This window comes from Triticum dicoccoides, chromosome 4A (genome assembly GCF_002162155.2).
Source record: "Triticum dicoccoides isolate Atlit2015 ecotype Zavitan chromosome 4A, WEW_v2.0, whole genome shotgun sequence".
In the NCBI taxonomy this organism is placed as follows: domain Eukaryota; kingdom Viridiplantae; phylum Streptophyta; class Magnoliopsida; order Poales; family Poaceae; genus Triticum; species Triticum dicoccoides.
Genome location: NC_041386.1, coordinates 627,623,301 through 627,635,490, shown reverse-complemented (window position 1 = coordinate 627,635,490; position 12,190 = coordinate 627,623,301). Strand labels below are relative to the sequence as shown.

At 42.7% G+C, this 12,190-nt stretch overlaps 1 protein-coding gene and 1 pseudogene across 1 annotated transcript; both read right to left on the bottom strand.

Moving 5' to 3' along the window:
* Positions 1 to 3,597: 3,597 nt before the first annotated feature.
* Positions 3,598 to 6,794, bottom strand: LOC119289455 (annotated as a pseudogene).
* Positions 6,795 to 8,037: 1,243 nt separating this feature from the next.
* On the bottom strand, positions 8,038 to 11,067 carry LOC119287506 (wall-associated receptor kinase 5-like). Its single transcript, XM_037567059.1, has 3 exons — positions 10,143 to 11,067; positions 9,515 to 9,697; positions 8,038 to 9,253 (listed from the first exon to the last, which is right to left on the bottom strand). Exons 1-3 carry the CDS (start codon positions 11,065 to 11,067, stop codon positions 8,076 to 8,078), a joined length of 2,286 nt encoding a protein of 761 aa, XP_037422956.1. The 3' UTR covers positions 8,038 to 8,075.
* Positions 11,068 to 12,190: the final 1,123 nt, after the last annotated feature.

Genomic DNA, 12,190 nt, shown 5'->3' with positions numbered 1-12,190 from the left:
AGGCTGATCCAGGCGTGGGATCCTCTGCCCGGGGCTCTCTGTAGCGGCTCCTGCTACTGCTCCACGTCGCACACGGCTACAGCAAGGCAAAATTAAACCTATTGATTATAAACATATTACAAAACATGGAATGATTTGTTCAACAGGTGAACCAGGAGAACCCAACACTCTTGAAGAAGCACTTGGAGATGCTAATTGGAGAAAGGCAATGCATGATGAAACTGTGGCACTAAGGAAAAATAAAACATGGCACTTGGTCCCTTCAAGAAAAGGTAAAAATCTTATTGACTGTAAGTGGGTCTTTAGGATAAAAAGAAAAGCTGATGGAACCATTGATCGTTACAAAGCTAGACTCGTTGCAAAGGGGTTCAAACAAAGGTATGGTATTGACTATGAGGACACATTTAGTCCGGTTGTTAAAGCTGCTACCATACGCCTTGTCTTGTCCATTGCTGTGTCTAGGGGATGGACTCTACGACAGCTAGATGTTCAGAACGCGTTCCTCCATGGTGTTCTGGAAGAAGAGGTTTACATGAAACAACGTCCTGGGTTTGTAAATGCACAGGCACCACTTCATGTGTGCAAACTTGACAAGGCCTTGTATGGATTGAAACAGGCTCCAAGAGCATGGTATTCTCGCCTCAGTAAAAAGATGCAAACACTTGGTTTTGTTCCTTCAAAATCTGACACTTCGTTATTTATCTATAACAAGTCAAGAATATCCATATTTGTTCTCATTTATGTTGATGATATAATTGTAACAAGTTCATCTGATGAAGCAATAACAGCACTATTGAAGGATTTAAGTGCAGAGTTTGCTCTAAAGGATCTAGGAGATCTACACTACTTTCTTGGTATTGAGGTCAAACAACACAAGAATGGTCTTCACCTCTCTCAAGAAAAGTATGCAATAGACTTGGTAAAAAAGGTTGGCTTGCAAAGTTGTAAGTCTGCACCTACTCCTTTGTCTAACACAGAAAAATTGTCTCTTGTTGAAGGAGAGCCTCTGAATTCAGAAAATAGTACAAAATACAGGAGCCTGGTAGGTGCACTTCAATACTTAACATTGACTAGACCAGATATTTCTTTTGCTGTCAATAAAGTATGTCAGTTTCTTCATGCACCTACCACTGTTCACATGACTGCTGCAAAACGTATAGTAAGATATGTGAAAAACACATTGAACATTGGCCTAAACTTCAGCAAGTCATCCTCTGCACTTGTCAGTGCCTTTTCTGACTCAGACTGTACTGGGTGTTTAGATGATAGACGCTCAACTGGTGGTTTTGCGGTATTCCTCGGACCAAATTTGATATCTTGGAGTGCAAGAAAGCAAGCCACAGTTTCAAGGTCCAGTACAGAGGCAGAATACAAAGCATTGGCTAATGCAACAGCAGAGATCATATGGGTGCAATCAATTTTAAAGGAACTAGGTATAAAAAGCACTAGAGCTCCATGTCTGTGGTGTGATAATTTAGGTGCCACCTATTTGTCAGCAAATCCAGTCTTTCATGCTAGGACCAAGCACATTGAAATAGATTTTCACTTTGTTCGAGAAAGAGTTGCAAATAAGCTTTTGGATATTCGGTTTATTCATTCTCAAGACCAAGTTGCTGATGGCTTTACCAAAGCTTTGCCTACAAGAGGTTTTGAAGACTTCAAGCATAATCTCAACCTAATGAAGTTGTGATTAAGGGAGGGTGTCAAACATGATGATAATATTGCGCATGCCTTGCGTGTACAAGGAGAAGTTCACCAGGAGTAGTTAGTTCGATAATCTTGTAATCTTTATCTTCTTTATCTCTAGCTTTTCTTCCTTTCCAAGATGTAATCTCCTAACCAACTTGTACGCGTATTTGGGCTCGCAACCCCGCTATATAACACGCAACACGTCTGCCAGGAAAGGCAAGACGTTTACCGCAAGTCGCACACCTAGGAGGATTGTAACATAAACTATCTTTTCTATGGAAAGAAACACAATTCTCTTTGCATTTTCTTGAAAAAGATACTTGGAGCAAAACAACGACAGTTGGGGCTGCTTAATTCGACCATGCACATCCAACAGCTCATTCCTCACTGGCTTACTACGGTGGCATATGTTTCTATCGAAAATACAATTGCGTATGTGGTGATTTCTCTGGCATGTCAAATCAAATGTTAGGATCATTGCTCTGTAATTATTATAACAGTGGGTGGGTTTAATATTTAGTGTTGCATATCTGAAACAAAATAATTGACTGTGAATCCAATACGAACATCATCTTGCAAGATCTTCAGCAGTTCGGTCTTCGGACATATTGATGGTCCCATGTGTTGTCTTGGGTGGGAGTGTATGCATGACATGTTGTGTCCAGAAGAGGCTCTGGCAGGTGTTCCCACTGCTGCCAAGAAGATGCTTGCTATGAAGATTACCATGACTGTTGATGCTTCTGGCATCGTTGGATGCTAATTAATCATGTTACATGTATGCAAACAGCGCATTAGCTGGACAGGGTTTAATTGATATGAAGTAGGTTTGTCTCCATAAATAACTTATATGGGAGAGATTCCAGGGTGTTAGTTTACTATCACTAGTGATATTGCGATATCAGAGTATATCAAAACGCACAGACTTTGACCTTGATTTTTTTTTGCTTTGATCTAATTATTCTCTGGAGTTGTTTCCTTAATCTTTAATTGAACATCACCACTGCTTCTTGTTCGAGGAAGAATTTGACCATGAAACAGCGAGCCATCCCATGCTATAAATAAACTACCTGTTAGTTTTTTCAATGGTTTGTCTACGATATATACTCCCTCTGTCCCATAATATATGGGACAGAGTGAGAATAACATTTCCTTTTTTGGCGTCATTTTTTTTTCTTGTCTTGCAGTAAACGGTGTAATCTGAAGTTGAAAGCAGGCAGGAGAAGAAACCATAACAGATTAGCCTGTTGGAGCCTACACACCTTAAAATTCCACAAGGTGAGAATGCTCTGGTTCCAACTTCTCATTAGTAATCTGGAGCCTAGACATACACTCTCCATTGCCAATGTATCAGTTTGCAATCTCAGAGGGTGAGAAGTACTAGTTCAGTCAGCTAGAGCATATTAACATTCATGTCTTGATAAAAAAAATACAGTCATGTACATGAGTGTGTGATGCATCTTGCTGGATAATCTGGGATGTCCAGTTGGACCTATTTGCCACTGGGCTCGACAAAATGCACACCATGAGATACAAATCAGCATTTATGGGCCAATAATAAAACAAGAATGCTTACTCTAAATTATCAATTTAAATTGCTATGGAAATAGATTTGTGAAATAGAACAAGCGTATGGAACCAGTCAGCTAGCTAACAGAGTGCATTTTTTTTTCCTATCTGCAAAGATAAACATAAATTCCTCAGCTGAAGGATTTTTTGACTGAAATGCCAGCTGAAGTTAGTTTGAGCTATCAGAAGACACTTGGTGCAAAACAACGACAGTCCAGGCTGCTTAATTGGACCATACACATTCAAAAGCCTGTTCCTCGCATAAGTGTCCTATCAAAAAAACAATGATGCATGTGGCGGTTTATCAAGCATATCAAATCGAATGCTAGGATTATTACTCTGTAAACTGGCGAATTTATTACAACAATGGGTGGGTTAATATTTAGTGTTGCATATCCCAAACAAAAGAATTTAATCTGCATCAAGTACAAACATCATCTTACAAGATCTTCCACCAGTTCAGACATATCGATGGTCCCGTGTGTTGCCTCGTCGAAAGGGACAACAACTGAAGAGGATCCTCCGTAGTTTCGTGCAAAGCGGTTGTCGTCACGACCATTGGTGGTGTGCAAATGGAGTCTCCTCATCATCTCTAGTCTCTCTGCAACTTCCTTCATCGTTGGCCTGTCATTTCCCCTCTGGCTAAGGCAGTGAACTGCGAGTTCAGTCATGTTCTCCAGGACCACCATGTCTGCATCATCTGTAATTTCAGAGTCCAGCATAACGTGGTGTGTCTTCTGATGAAACATCAAAGGAAAAGTATATGACAATGATTCCTTTCCATTGAAGCTATCAGTATATATAGCCCTCTTTCGTGTCATCAGCTCCAGAAGAACCACCCCAAAACTGTATACATCACTTTTGTCGGTGAAGCGGCGGCTGATAAAGCTCTCAGGGTCAAGGTAGCCAAGGGTTCCATGGACAAACATGATGAAATCACTTTCATCCATGGACTTGAGAGCTGATGCTCCGAAATCAGCAACCTTTGCGTTGAGCTGACCATCCAAGAGAATGTTGGCAGACTTTACATCCCCATGTAGGATTGTGCGAGATGTCGACGAATGTAAGTAAGCTAGAGCTTCTGCTGACTGTGTAGCAATCTTCAGGCGAAGGTCAAATGGGATTGGAGATCTAGGATCAGCACTGTGCAGGAACTCGGATAGAGTACCATGGGAGACAAACTCGTAGACCAACATTGGGACATTTACATCTAGACAACAGCCGAGTAGCCTCACAATGTTCCGGTGATTGATTTGTGACAAGATTATAATCTCATTGACAAATTCTTCTCTGCATTCATTGTTGACTGCTTTAGACTTCTTTATGGCAACCTCTTTTTGATCATCCAAAGTTCCTCTGTAGACCATACCATGACCACCGCATCCAATAACTCGATCTTCATTGTAGTTGTCAGTGGCTCTCTTTATCTCTTTCTCTGAAAGTATGCGGATTGTGTCGACTTGCCTTGATCTCATCTCATCATATAACTTGAGACCTCCATTTTGTTTGAAATACTCATCTTTCTCCTTCTTATGCCTTTTTCTTTGAAATTGCATGAGCAACATGCATGCTAAGGCCATCACCATTGTTGCAGAAACACAAACACTGAGGCCTGCAAAAATATATATATTAGAATTGAACTTTGCTATTTTCCTTTTGGTTGTTTGTAAGTAGTGTTCAGAGTTTATGTATTGTTTCTATTACTCCCTCTGGTCCTTTTACTCTGCATATAAGATTTCTTTGAGGTCAAACTTTGTAATGTTTGACCAACTTTATAGAAAAAATATCAACATTCATAATAAGGAATCAATATCGTTAGATGCGCCATGAATTTATTTTTCATATTGTATAACTTTAGTATTGTAGCTGTTAATATTTTTTCATATAAATATGTTCAAACTTTATGATGTTTTACTTTAGAATAATCTTATATGCGGGAGTAAAAAGGATCGGAGGGAGTACATGATCTTTGTTATGGCAATACACATCTTAGTGTAGATGAAAGCATGAACAGAGATAATCTGTTTATATAAATGATGGTGATGCTTACCAATAACCAATTTTTCAGCTGGAGAATGCAGAGATTGGCATCCAAAACTTGTACCGTCAGATCTTTTTCCTGCCTTGCATTTGCATAAGTAGCTTCCTGGTGTGTTGTGGCAGATCCCTTTTCTGCACGGATACAAATCTTCATACTTGGGATCCTGCTTACGCAACTCACACTCATCTGTGTCTGAAGATATTAACGAAAACACTTAGAAGCATCAAATTAAACACAAATTACTTTATTACTTTCATTAAATATGGATAAAAAAGTAATACAATCAAGTAGGGAATTCACTTTGTAATGAGCTTGGCTTTCTGTAAATTTGTCTCAACTTAATATTCCAGCAAACCTGACTTTTTTTGCCAGTACTATACTGAGGTGTGCTGGAAATCAAATACGATTATATGAGTGCTGCCAGGCAGTCACACAGTGTGAAATTTGGAACTCACCTTCTGGTGAGTTTCTCTGCAGATGTTTCGTGGATGTGTATTACTGTTTAGTCTAACTAACACTGAATATGGTTTAGAGTTCCATCAGTTTTAGAGTAATATCCTTGGAAATCTACACAAGTTATTTTAGATTAAATATCTAACCTTCACAGCCGTTTAGAAGATAAGGATTGCCCTCATATCCTTTGGAGCACTGGCATAAGTACCCTGGGCCATTGTTCGCAGCCATGCAGTTGCTGTTTGCACTGATGCAGGCGTAGTCATTAGGTGCATCCTTCCCCTCCTCCGGGCATGAGCCATTCCTAATGGCCCAGTCAGCGATGATGGGGGCACCCCCCTGGACCCGATCTTTGATAAACCCAAGGTTGCCGACGAGGTCCTGCTTCCTGAAATTATACCACCCAACCTCCGCTATCATCGCATAGAAGCATGGGTTGAAGCCCCATAACCTGGCTCTGGTTCATCGCAAAGATGACCTCGAAGGTGGTGAGGTTGGCTGGGATGGCAGACTCACAGCAGCCCATCCCAGCACATTGTGCGCCATCCGATGTATTGTTGACACCATCACAGTAGGAGTAGCACCCAGCTACGTACTGGCTCGCGGCTCCCTTCTGACCGCCGATGAGCCCCATGGTTTTACAGCCAATGACTGTGAAGTGGTTGCGCGATGGAGATGGTAGGAAGGGTGTGTCCTGTAGCTGGTACCCTCCGGTGAACTTGGTGGATGTGGTGTTTGAATTGAAGCAGATGTGGCGGACAGGGCTGAGCACACGCATCTCGCCGTGCTCCAGTGAGATGTCAGCGACCTCAGCTACTGCTTCGGGATAACCAACCATTGGCCATGGTGGATCGATCGTGCTGTTGCAGATGAGGTTGAAGTAGTTGTTCCGGCTGGCCGCGGCACAGTCTTCCCCAATGCCGAAGGGGTATGGGATGGGCACGTCGCCACACTTGTCGGGGCAGCCTGGCAACGACATGGAGCGGTCGGATGAGGCTCCGGCCGCTGCTGCCATTGCTGGAAAGGAGATGCATACTATGAAAACTACCAGGGCTGCTGATGCTCCTGGCATGACTGGATGCCAACTACCCATGTTACATGTATGCAAACAGCACATCAGCTAGCCCAGTTAAATCAGTATGTGGTATGCTTGTCTCTGCAAAAAAGTAATCGCAAGTTTCCATACGATCCTGATTGTATATAGTTCATCTGAGAGAATATCCAAGAGTGTCAGTTAACTACTACAAGTGGAATTGCTATATGTACGTTAACTTGCACAGAGACTTTGACCTTGATTGTGTGTTTGCCTTACTCTTAATTCTTTATATGGAGTTGTTGCTTTTGTCAATGGTTTCGGCCCCATCATCTTATTTTCTATCGTTTCCAGGAAATGAGATGATTTGGTATCGGTGGTAACGTGAGGGAGAATGAATCATCGTAGATTGGGTGGTTGAAGCCTACACATTTTTTTTAAAATCATCAAGGTGAGAACACCCCTGTTCCAACTTCGCATTAGAAAAGAAAAAAAAAATGTAGCCTACACATACTCATTCGCCAACGCGTTAGCTTGCATTCCCGGAGGCTTTTTTTAAATAAATTGGTCAACTGGGGCATGTCAACATTCATGTGTTCACCTAGAAGAATACGTTCATGTATTGAGGAGGGCTGTGACTGTGACGAGCTTCTAGCTGCATGGGCCAGGTGGTACAGTTGGGCCTGTTTACTTCTGGGCCCAGCAAAATGCACACTTTCCGGAATCCGATGTGGCCTAACTTATAAGCTCAAAGATATGAGACCATATATGTTGCTATCAGAACATAGTTGAAGAGAAAGAAGATGTGGACTCAGTTGGCAGCTAAGAATTTGTTTTTCTTCGCTTCAGCAGAATCTTCTCCAAATCGACGCTACTGCTCCTATCATTTGGCTATCGAAGGTTGACAAATATGTGGCCGTGCAGTGAGAGGCCGGCGGCGGAGGGGCTCGCCCGGATGGGGGAGGTGCAGCCGGGATGAACAGGAGGAAAATCAAAGGAAAAAAAGAAAAAGAAATGGTAAACCACTGCCAAGTGGGTTCATATAAACAAAAATATAATGGCTGCAGTTTTAGAGTGTCTGAAATGGGAAAGTACTATATAGCCTCTAAAAAACTTTTAGAGTGCACCCTAAAACCATTATAGAGGCTGTGTTTTTTAGAGTGTTATTGTTTCTCTAACTTATTGCAATTTACAGCACTGGGTGGGTTTAGTATTGCATACCACAAACAAAAGAATTAACTGTGTTCATTCTCGGAAAAATAATAATTAACTGTGCATACGAAATTACAAAGATCATCTTGCAAGATCTTCAACCAGTTCAGACATATCGATGGTTCCATGTGTTTTCTCGTCAAAAGGGACAAGAACCGAAGATGACCCTCCATAGTTATGCGCACCACAGTTGTTTTCGGGAGCATTGTTCCCGTGCAAATGGAGTCTCCTCATCATCTCTAGTCTCTCTGCAACTTCCTTCATTGTTGGCCTGTCATCTCCCCTCTGGCTAAGGCAATGAACTGCAAGTTCAGCCATGTTCTCAAGGAGCACCAAGCCTGCATCATCTGTAATTTCAGAGTCCAGCATAACATGGTGCGTCTTCTGATGAAACATCAAGGGAAAACTATATGACAATGATTCCTTTCCATTGAAGCTGTCAGAATATATAGCCCTATTTCGTGTCATCAGCTCCAGAAGAACCACCCCGAAACTGTAGACATCACTTTTATCGGTGAGCCGACGGCTAATAAAGCTCTCAGGATCAAGGTAGCCAAGTGTTCCATTGACAAACATGATGAACTCACTTTCATCCATGGACTTAAGTGCTGATGCTCCAAAATCGGCAACCTTTACATTGAGCTGATCATCCAAGAGAATGTTGGCAGACTTGACATCCCCATGTAGGATTCTGCGAGATGTCGAAGAATGTAAGTAAGCTAGAACTTCTGCTGACTGTGTAGCAATCTTCAGGCGAAGATCGAATGGGATTGGAGATCTAGGTGCAGCACCATGCAGGAACTCAGCTAGAGTACCATGGGAGACAAACTCATAAACCAACATTGGGACATCTACATCCAGACAACACCCAAGTAATCTCACAATGTTTCGGTGATTGATCTGTGACAAGATTATAATCTCATTGACAATTTCTTCTCTCCAATCATTGTTGATTGCTTTAGACTTCTTTATGGCAACCTCTTTTTGGTCATCCAAAGTTCCTCTGTAGACCATACCATGACCACCACGTCCAATAACTCGATCTTCATTATAGTTATCAGTGGCTCTCTTTATCTCTTTCTCTGTGAGTATGCGGATTGTGTCGACCTGCCTTGATCTCATCTCATCATATAACTTGAGACCACCATTTTGTTTGAAGTACTCATCTTTCTCCCTCTTGTGCCTTTTTCTTTGAAATTGCATGAGCAACATGCATGTTAAGGCCATCAGCACAGTTGCAGAAACACAAACAATGAGGCCTGCACAAATGTTGTTTTTGAGAAACTGATGCCAGTGAATTTCTATTAGAATTTGGACTTTGCTATTTTCGTTTTTGTTGCAGCTTGAGAGTAATGTTCAGAGTTACTCCCTCCGTTCCATAATATAAGACGTTTTTTGACACTACACTAGAGTCAAAAACGTCCTACATTATGGGACGGAGGGAGTATATTTTTGTTTCTATTACATGATGTAGATGAAAGAATGTACAGAGATGAACTGTTTACATAAACGATGCTTACCAATAACCAATTTTTCAGCTGGAGAATGCAGAGATTGGCATCCAAACTTTGTACCATCAGATCTTTTTCCTGTCTTGCATTTGCATAAGTAGCCTCCCAGTGTGTTGTGGCAGTCCCCTTTTCTGCACGGATACAAATCTTCATACTTGGTGTCCTGCTTACGCAATGCACACTCATCTGTGTCTGAAGATATTAACGGAAGCACTTAGAAGCATCAAATTAAACACACATCACTGTAGTACTTTCATTCATAATGGATAAAAAACAATAAAGTCAAATAGGGAATTCACTTTGTAATTCTGTAGCTTGGCTTTCTGTAAATTTTCTGAACTTAATATTACAGCATGTGTTAGTAATTTACACTACAAATGATTTTTTTCCCAGTACTACAGTGAGGTGTTCCAGGTGGTCACCTGTAGGCACAGAAGTTTTGAAGACTTCTGTTGAAACTAAAAGTTGGAGCTGCTACACAAGGTGAAATTCGGAACCCACCTGCAGGTGAGTTACCATACAGATGTTTCATGGAACGATGGAAATGTATTTACTCTAACTAACACTGAATATGGTTTAGAGTGACATCAGTTTATAGAGTAATACCCTTGGAAATCTACACAAGTAAATATCTAACCTTGACAACCGTTCAGAAGATAAGGATTGCCCTCATATCCTTTGGAGCACTGGCATAAGTACCCTGGACCATTGTTCGCAGCCATGCAGTAGCTGTTTGCACTGATGCAGGCATGGTCATTAGGTGTGTCCTTCCCCTCCTCCAGGCATGAGCCGTTCCTAATGGCCCAGTCAGCGATGATGGGAGCACCCCCCTGGGCTCGATCATTCATAAACCCAAGGCTGCCGGTGAGGTCCTGCTGCCTGAAATTGTACCATCCAACCTCGGCCACCATGGCGTAGAAGCACGGGTTGAAGTCCCATACCTTGCTCTGGTTCATCTCAAACTTGACCTTGAAGGTGGTGAGGTTGGCTGGGATGGCAGCCTCACAGCAGCCCATCCCAGCACATGGTGCGCCATCTGACGTGTTGTTGACACCATCGCAGTAGGAGTAGCAGCCAGCCACGTACTGGCTTGCGGCGCCCTTGTAACCGCCGATGAGCCCCAGGGTGTTACAGCCGATGACTGTGAAGTGATTGCGCGATGGGGAGGGTAGGAAGGGCGTGTTGTCCAGCTCGTACCCTCTGGTGAACTTGGTGAATGTGGCGTTTGACTTGAAGCAGATGTGGCTGACGGGGCTGAGCACGCGCATCTCGCCGTGCTCCAGTGAGATCTCGGCGACCTCAGCTACTGCTCCGGGATCACCAACCATTGGCCGTGGGGGATCCATCATGCCATTGCAGGAAAGGTTGAAGTAGCTGTTCCGGCTGGTCGCGGCGCAGTGCTCCCCTATGCCGAAAGGGTATGGGATGAGCACATCGCCGCACTTGTCGGGGCAGCCTGGCAACGACATGGAGCGCTTGGAAGAGGCTCCGGCCGCTGCTGCCACTGCTGGAAAGGAGATGCATACTATGGAAACTAGCAGGGCTGTTGATGCTCCTGGCATGATTGAATGCCAATTAGTGATGTTACATGTATGCACACATACATGTACTTGCAAGTTTGCCATACAATACTGATTGTATATGGTTATTCACTGGAGGGAATCTCCAAGAGTGCCAGTTAACTACTACAAGTGGTATTACTATATCGGAATGCACGTTAACACGCACAAATGCTTTGACCTTGATTGCGTGTTTGCCGTAGTCTTGATTCTTTATTTGTGTGGTTGCTTTTGTCAATGGTTTCGCCCCCTCATTTTATTTTTTCTTGTCTTCAGGAAACGAGGTGATCTGGCGTTTTTGGTAACATACAGGAGTACTCCCTCCGTTCCGAATTACTTGTCTTGGATTTGTCTAGATACGGATGTATCTAGACTCATTTTAGTGCTAGATACCTCCGTATCTAGACAAATCTAAGACAAGTAATTCGGAACGGAGGGAGTAGGAATCATCACAGACTGGCCAGTTGGGGCCTACCCTTAATAGAAAATTAACAAGGTGAGCACAAACCGGTTCCGGCTCATTTGAGAAGAAATCTGGAGCCTACACAATACACTCTCATTCGCCACTGTGTTAACTTGTTGCATTGCCAGAGTGGTGATTTTTAGTTTGTTCAGTTGGAGCATATCAACATTCACGTGTTCACCTAGAAGAATACATTTATGTTATGAGGGGCATCAGGAGACGAGGAGCGAATGATGAGTTTTGAGGTTCTAAACATTGTGATGAGTTTCTAGCTGGATGGTCAAGGTGGTTTGGTTGGGCCTATTTACCTCTGGGCCCAGGAAAATGCATACCATCCGGCATATGACCCAGCCTGAAGCTCTGACGATATATTGCTGTCGAAACATAGTTGCAGAGAAAGAAGGATATATATGGACTCAGTTGGCAATTAAGAATTTTTATCTCTTCGCTTCGTCGGAAGCTTCTCCAAATCGATGCTACTGCTCCTATTTTATCATTCGGCTATCGAAGGTTGACTGACAAACATTTGGCTCCTGTTGGTTTTCCGAAAAGTAAAATGAGGCACATGAAGCTAAGCGGATCAAAATTGTCTAAACAAACGCCATCTCCTGGACAAGTTATGATCGCTGCTGCTTGAGAACAATGGTTGTTCGGTGACGGTGG

What these genes read in the sequence shown, in the direction of transcription:
- LOC119287506 (XM_037567059.1), bottom strand. Translation starts at nt 11,067, where the DNA reads ATGCCAGGAGCATCAACAGCCCTGCTAGTTTCCATAGTATGCATCTCC. An exon ending in TCTTCTGAACGGTTGTCAAG is followed by an intron (nt 9,698 to 10,142) that starts GTTAGATATTTA and finishes TAATATCTTCAG; the next exon opens with ACACAGATGAGTGTGCATTG. An exon ending in AGCTGAAAAATTGGTTATTG is followed by an intron (nt 9,254 to 9,514) that starts GTAAGCATCGTT and finishes ACATTTGTGCAG; the next exon opens with GCCTCATTGTTTGTGTTTCT.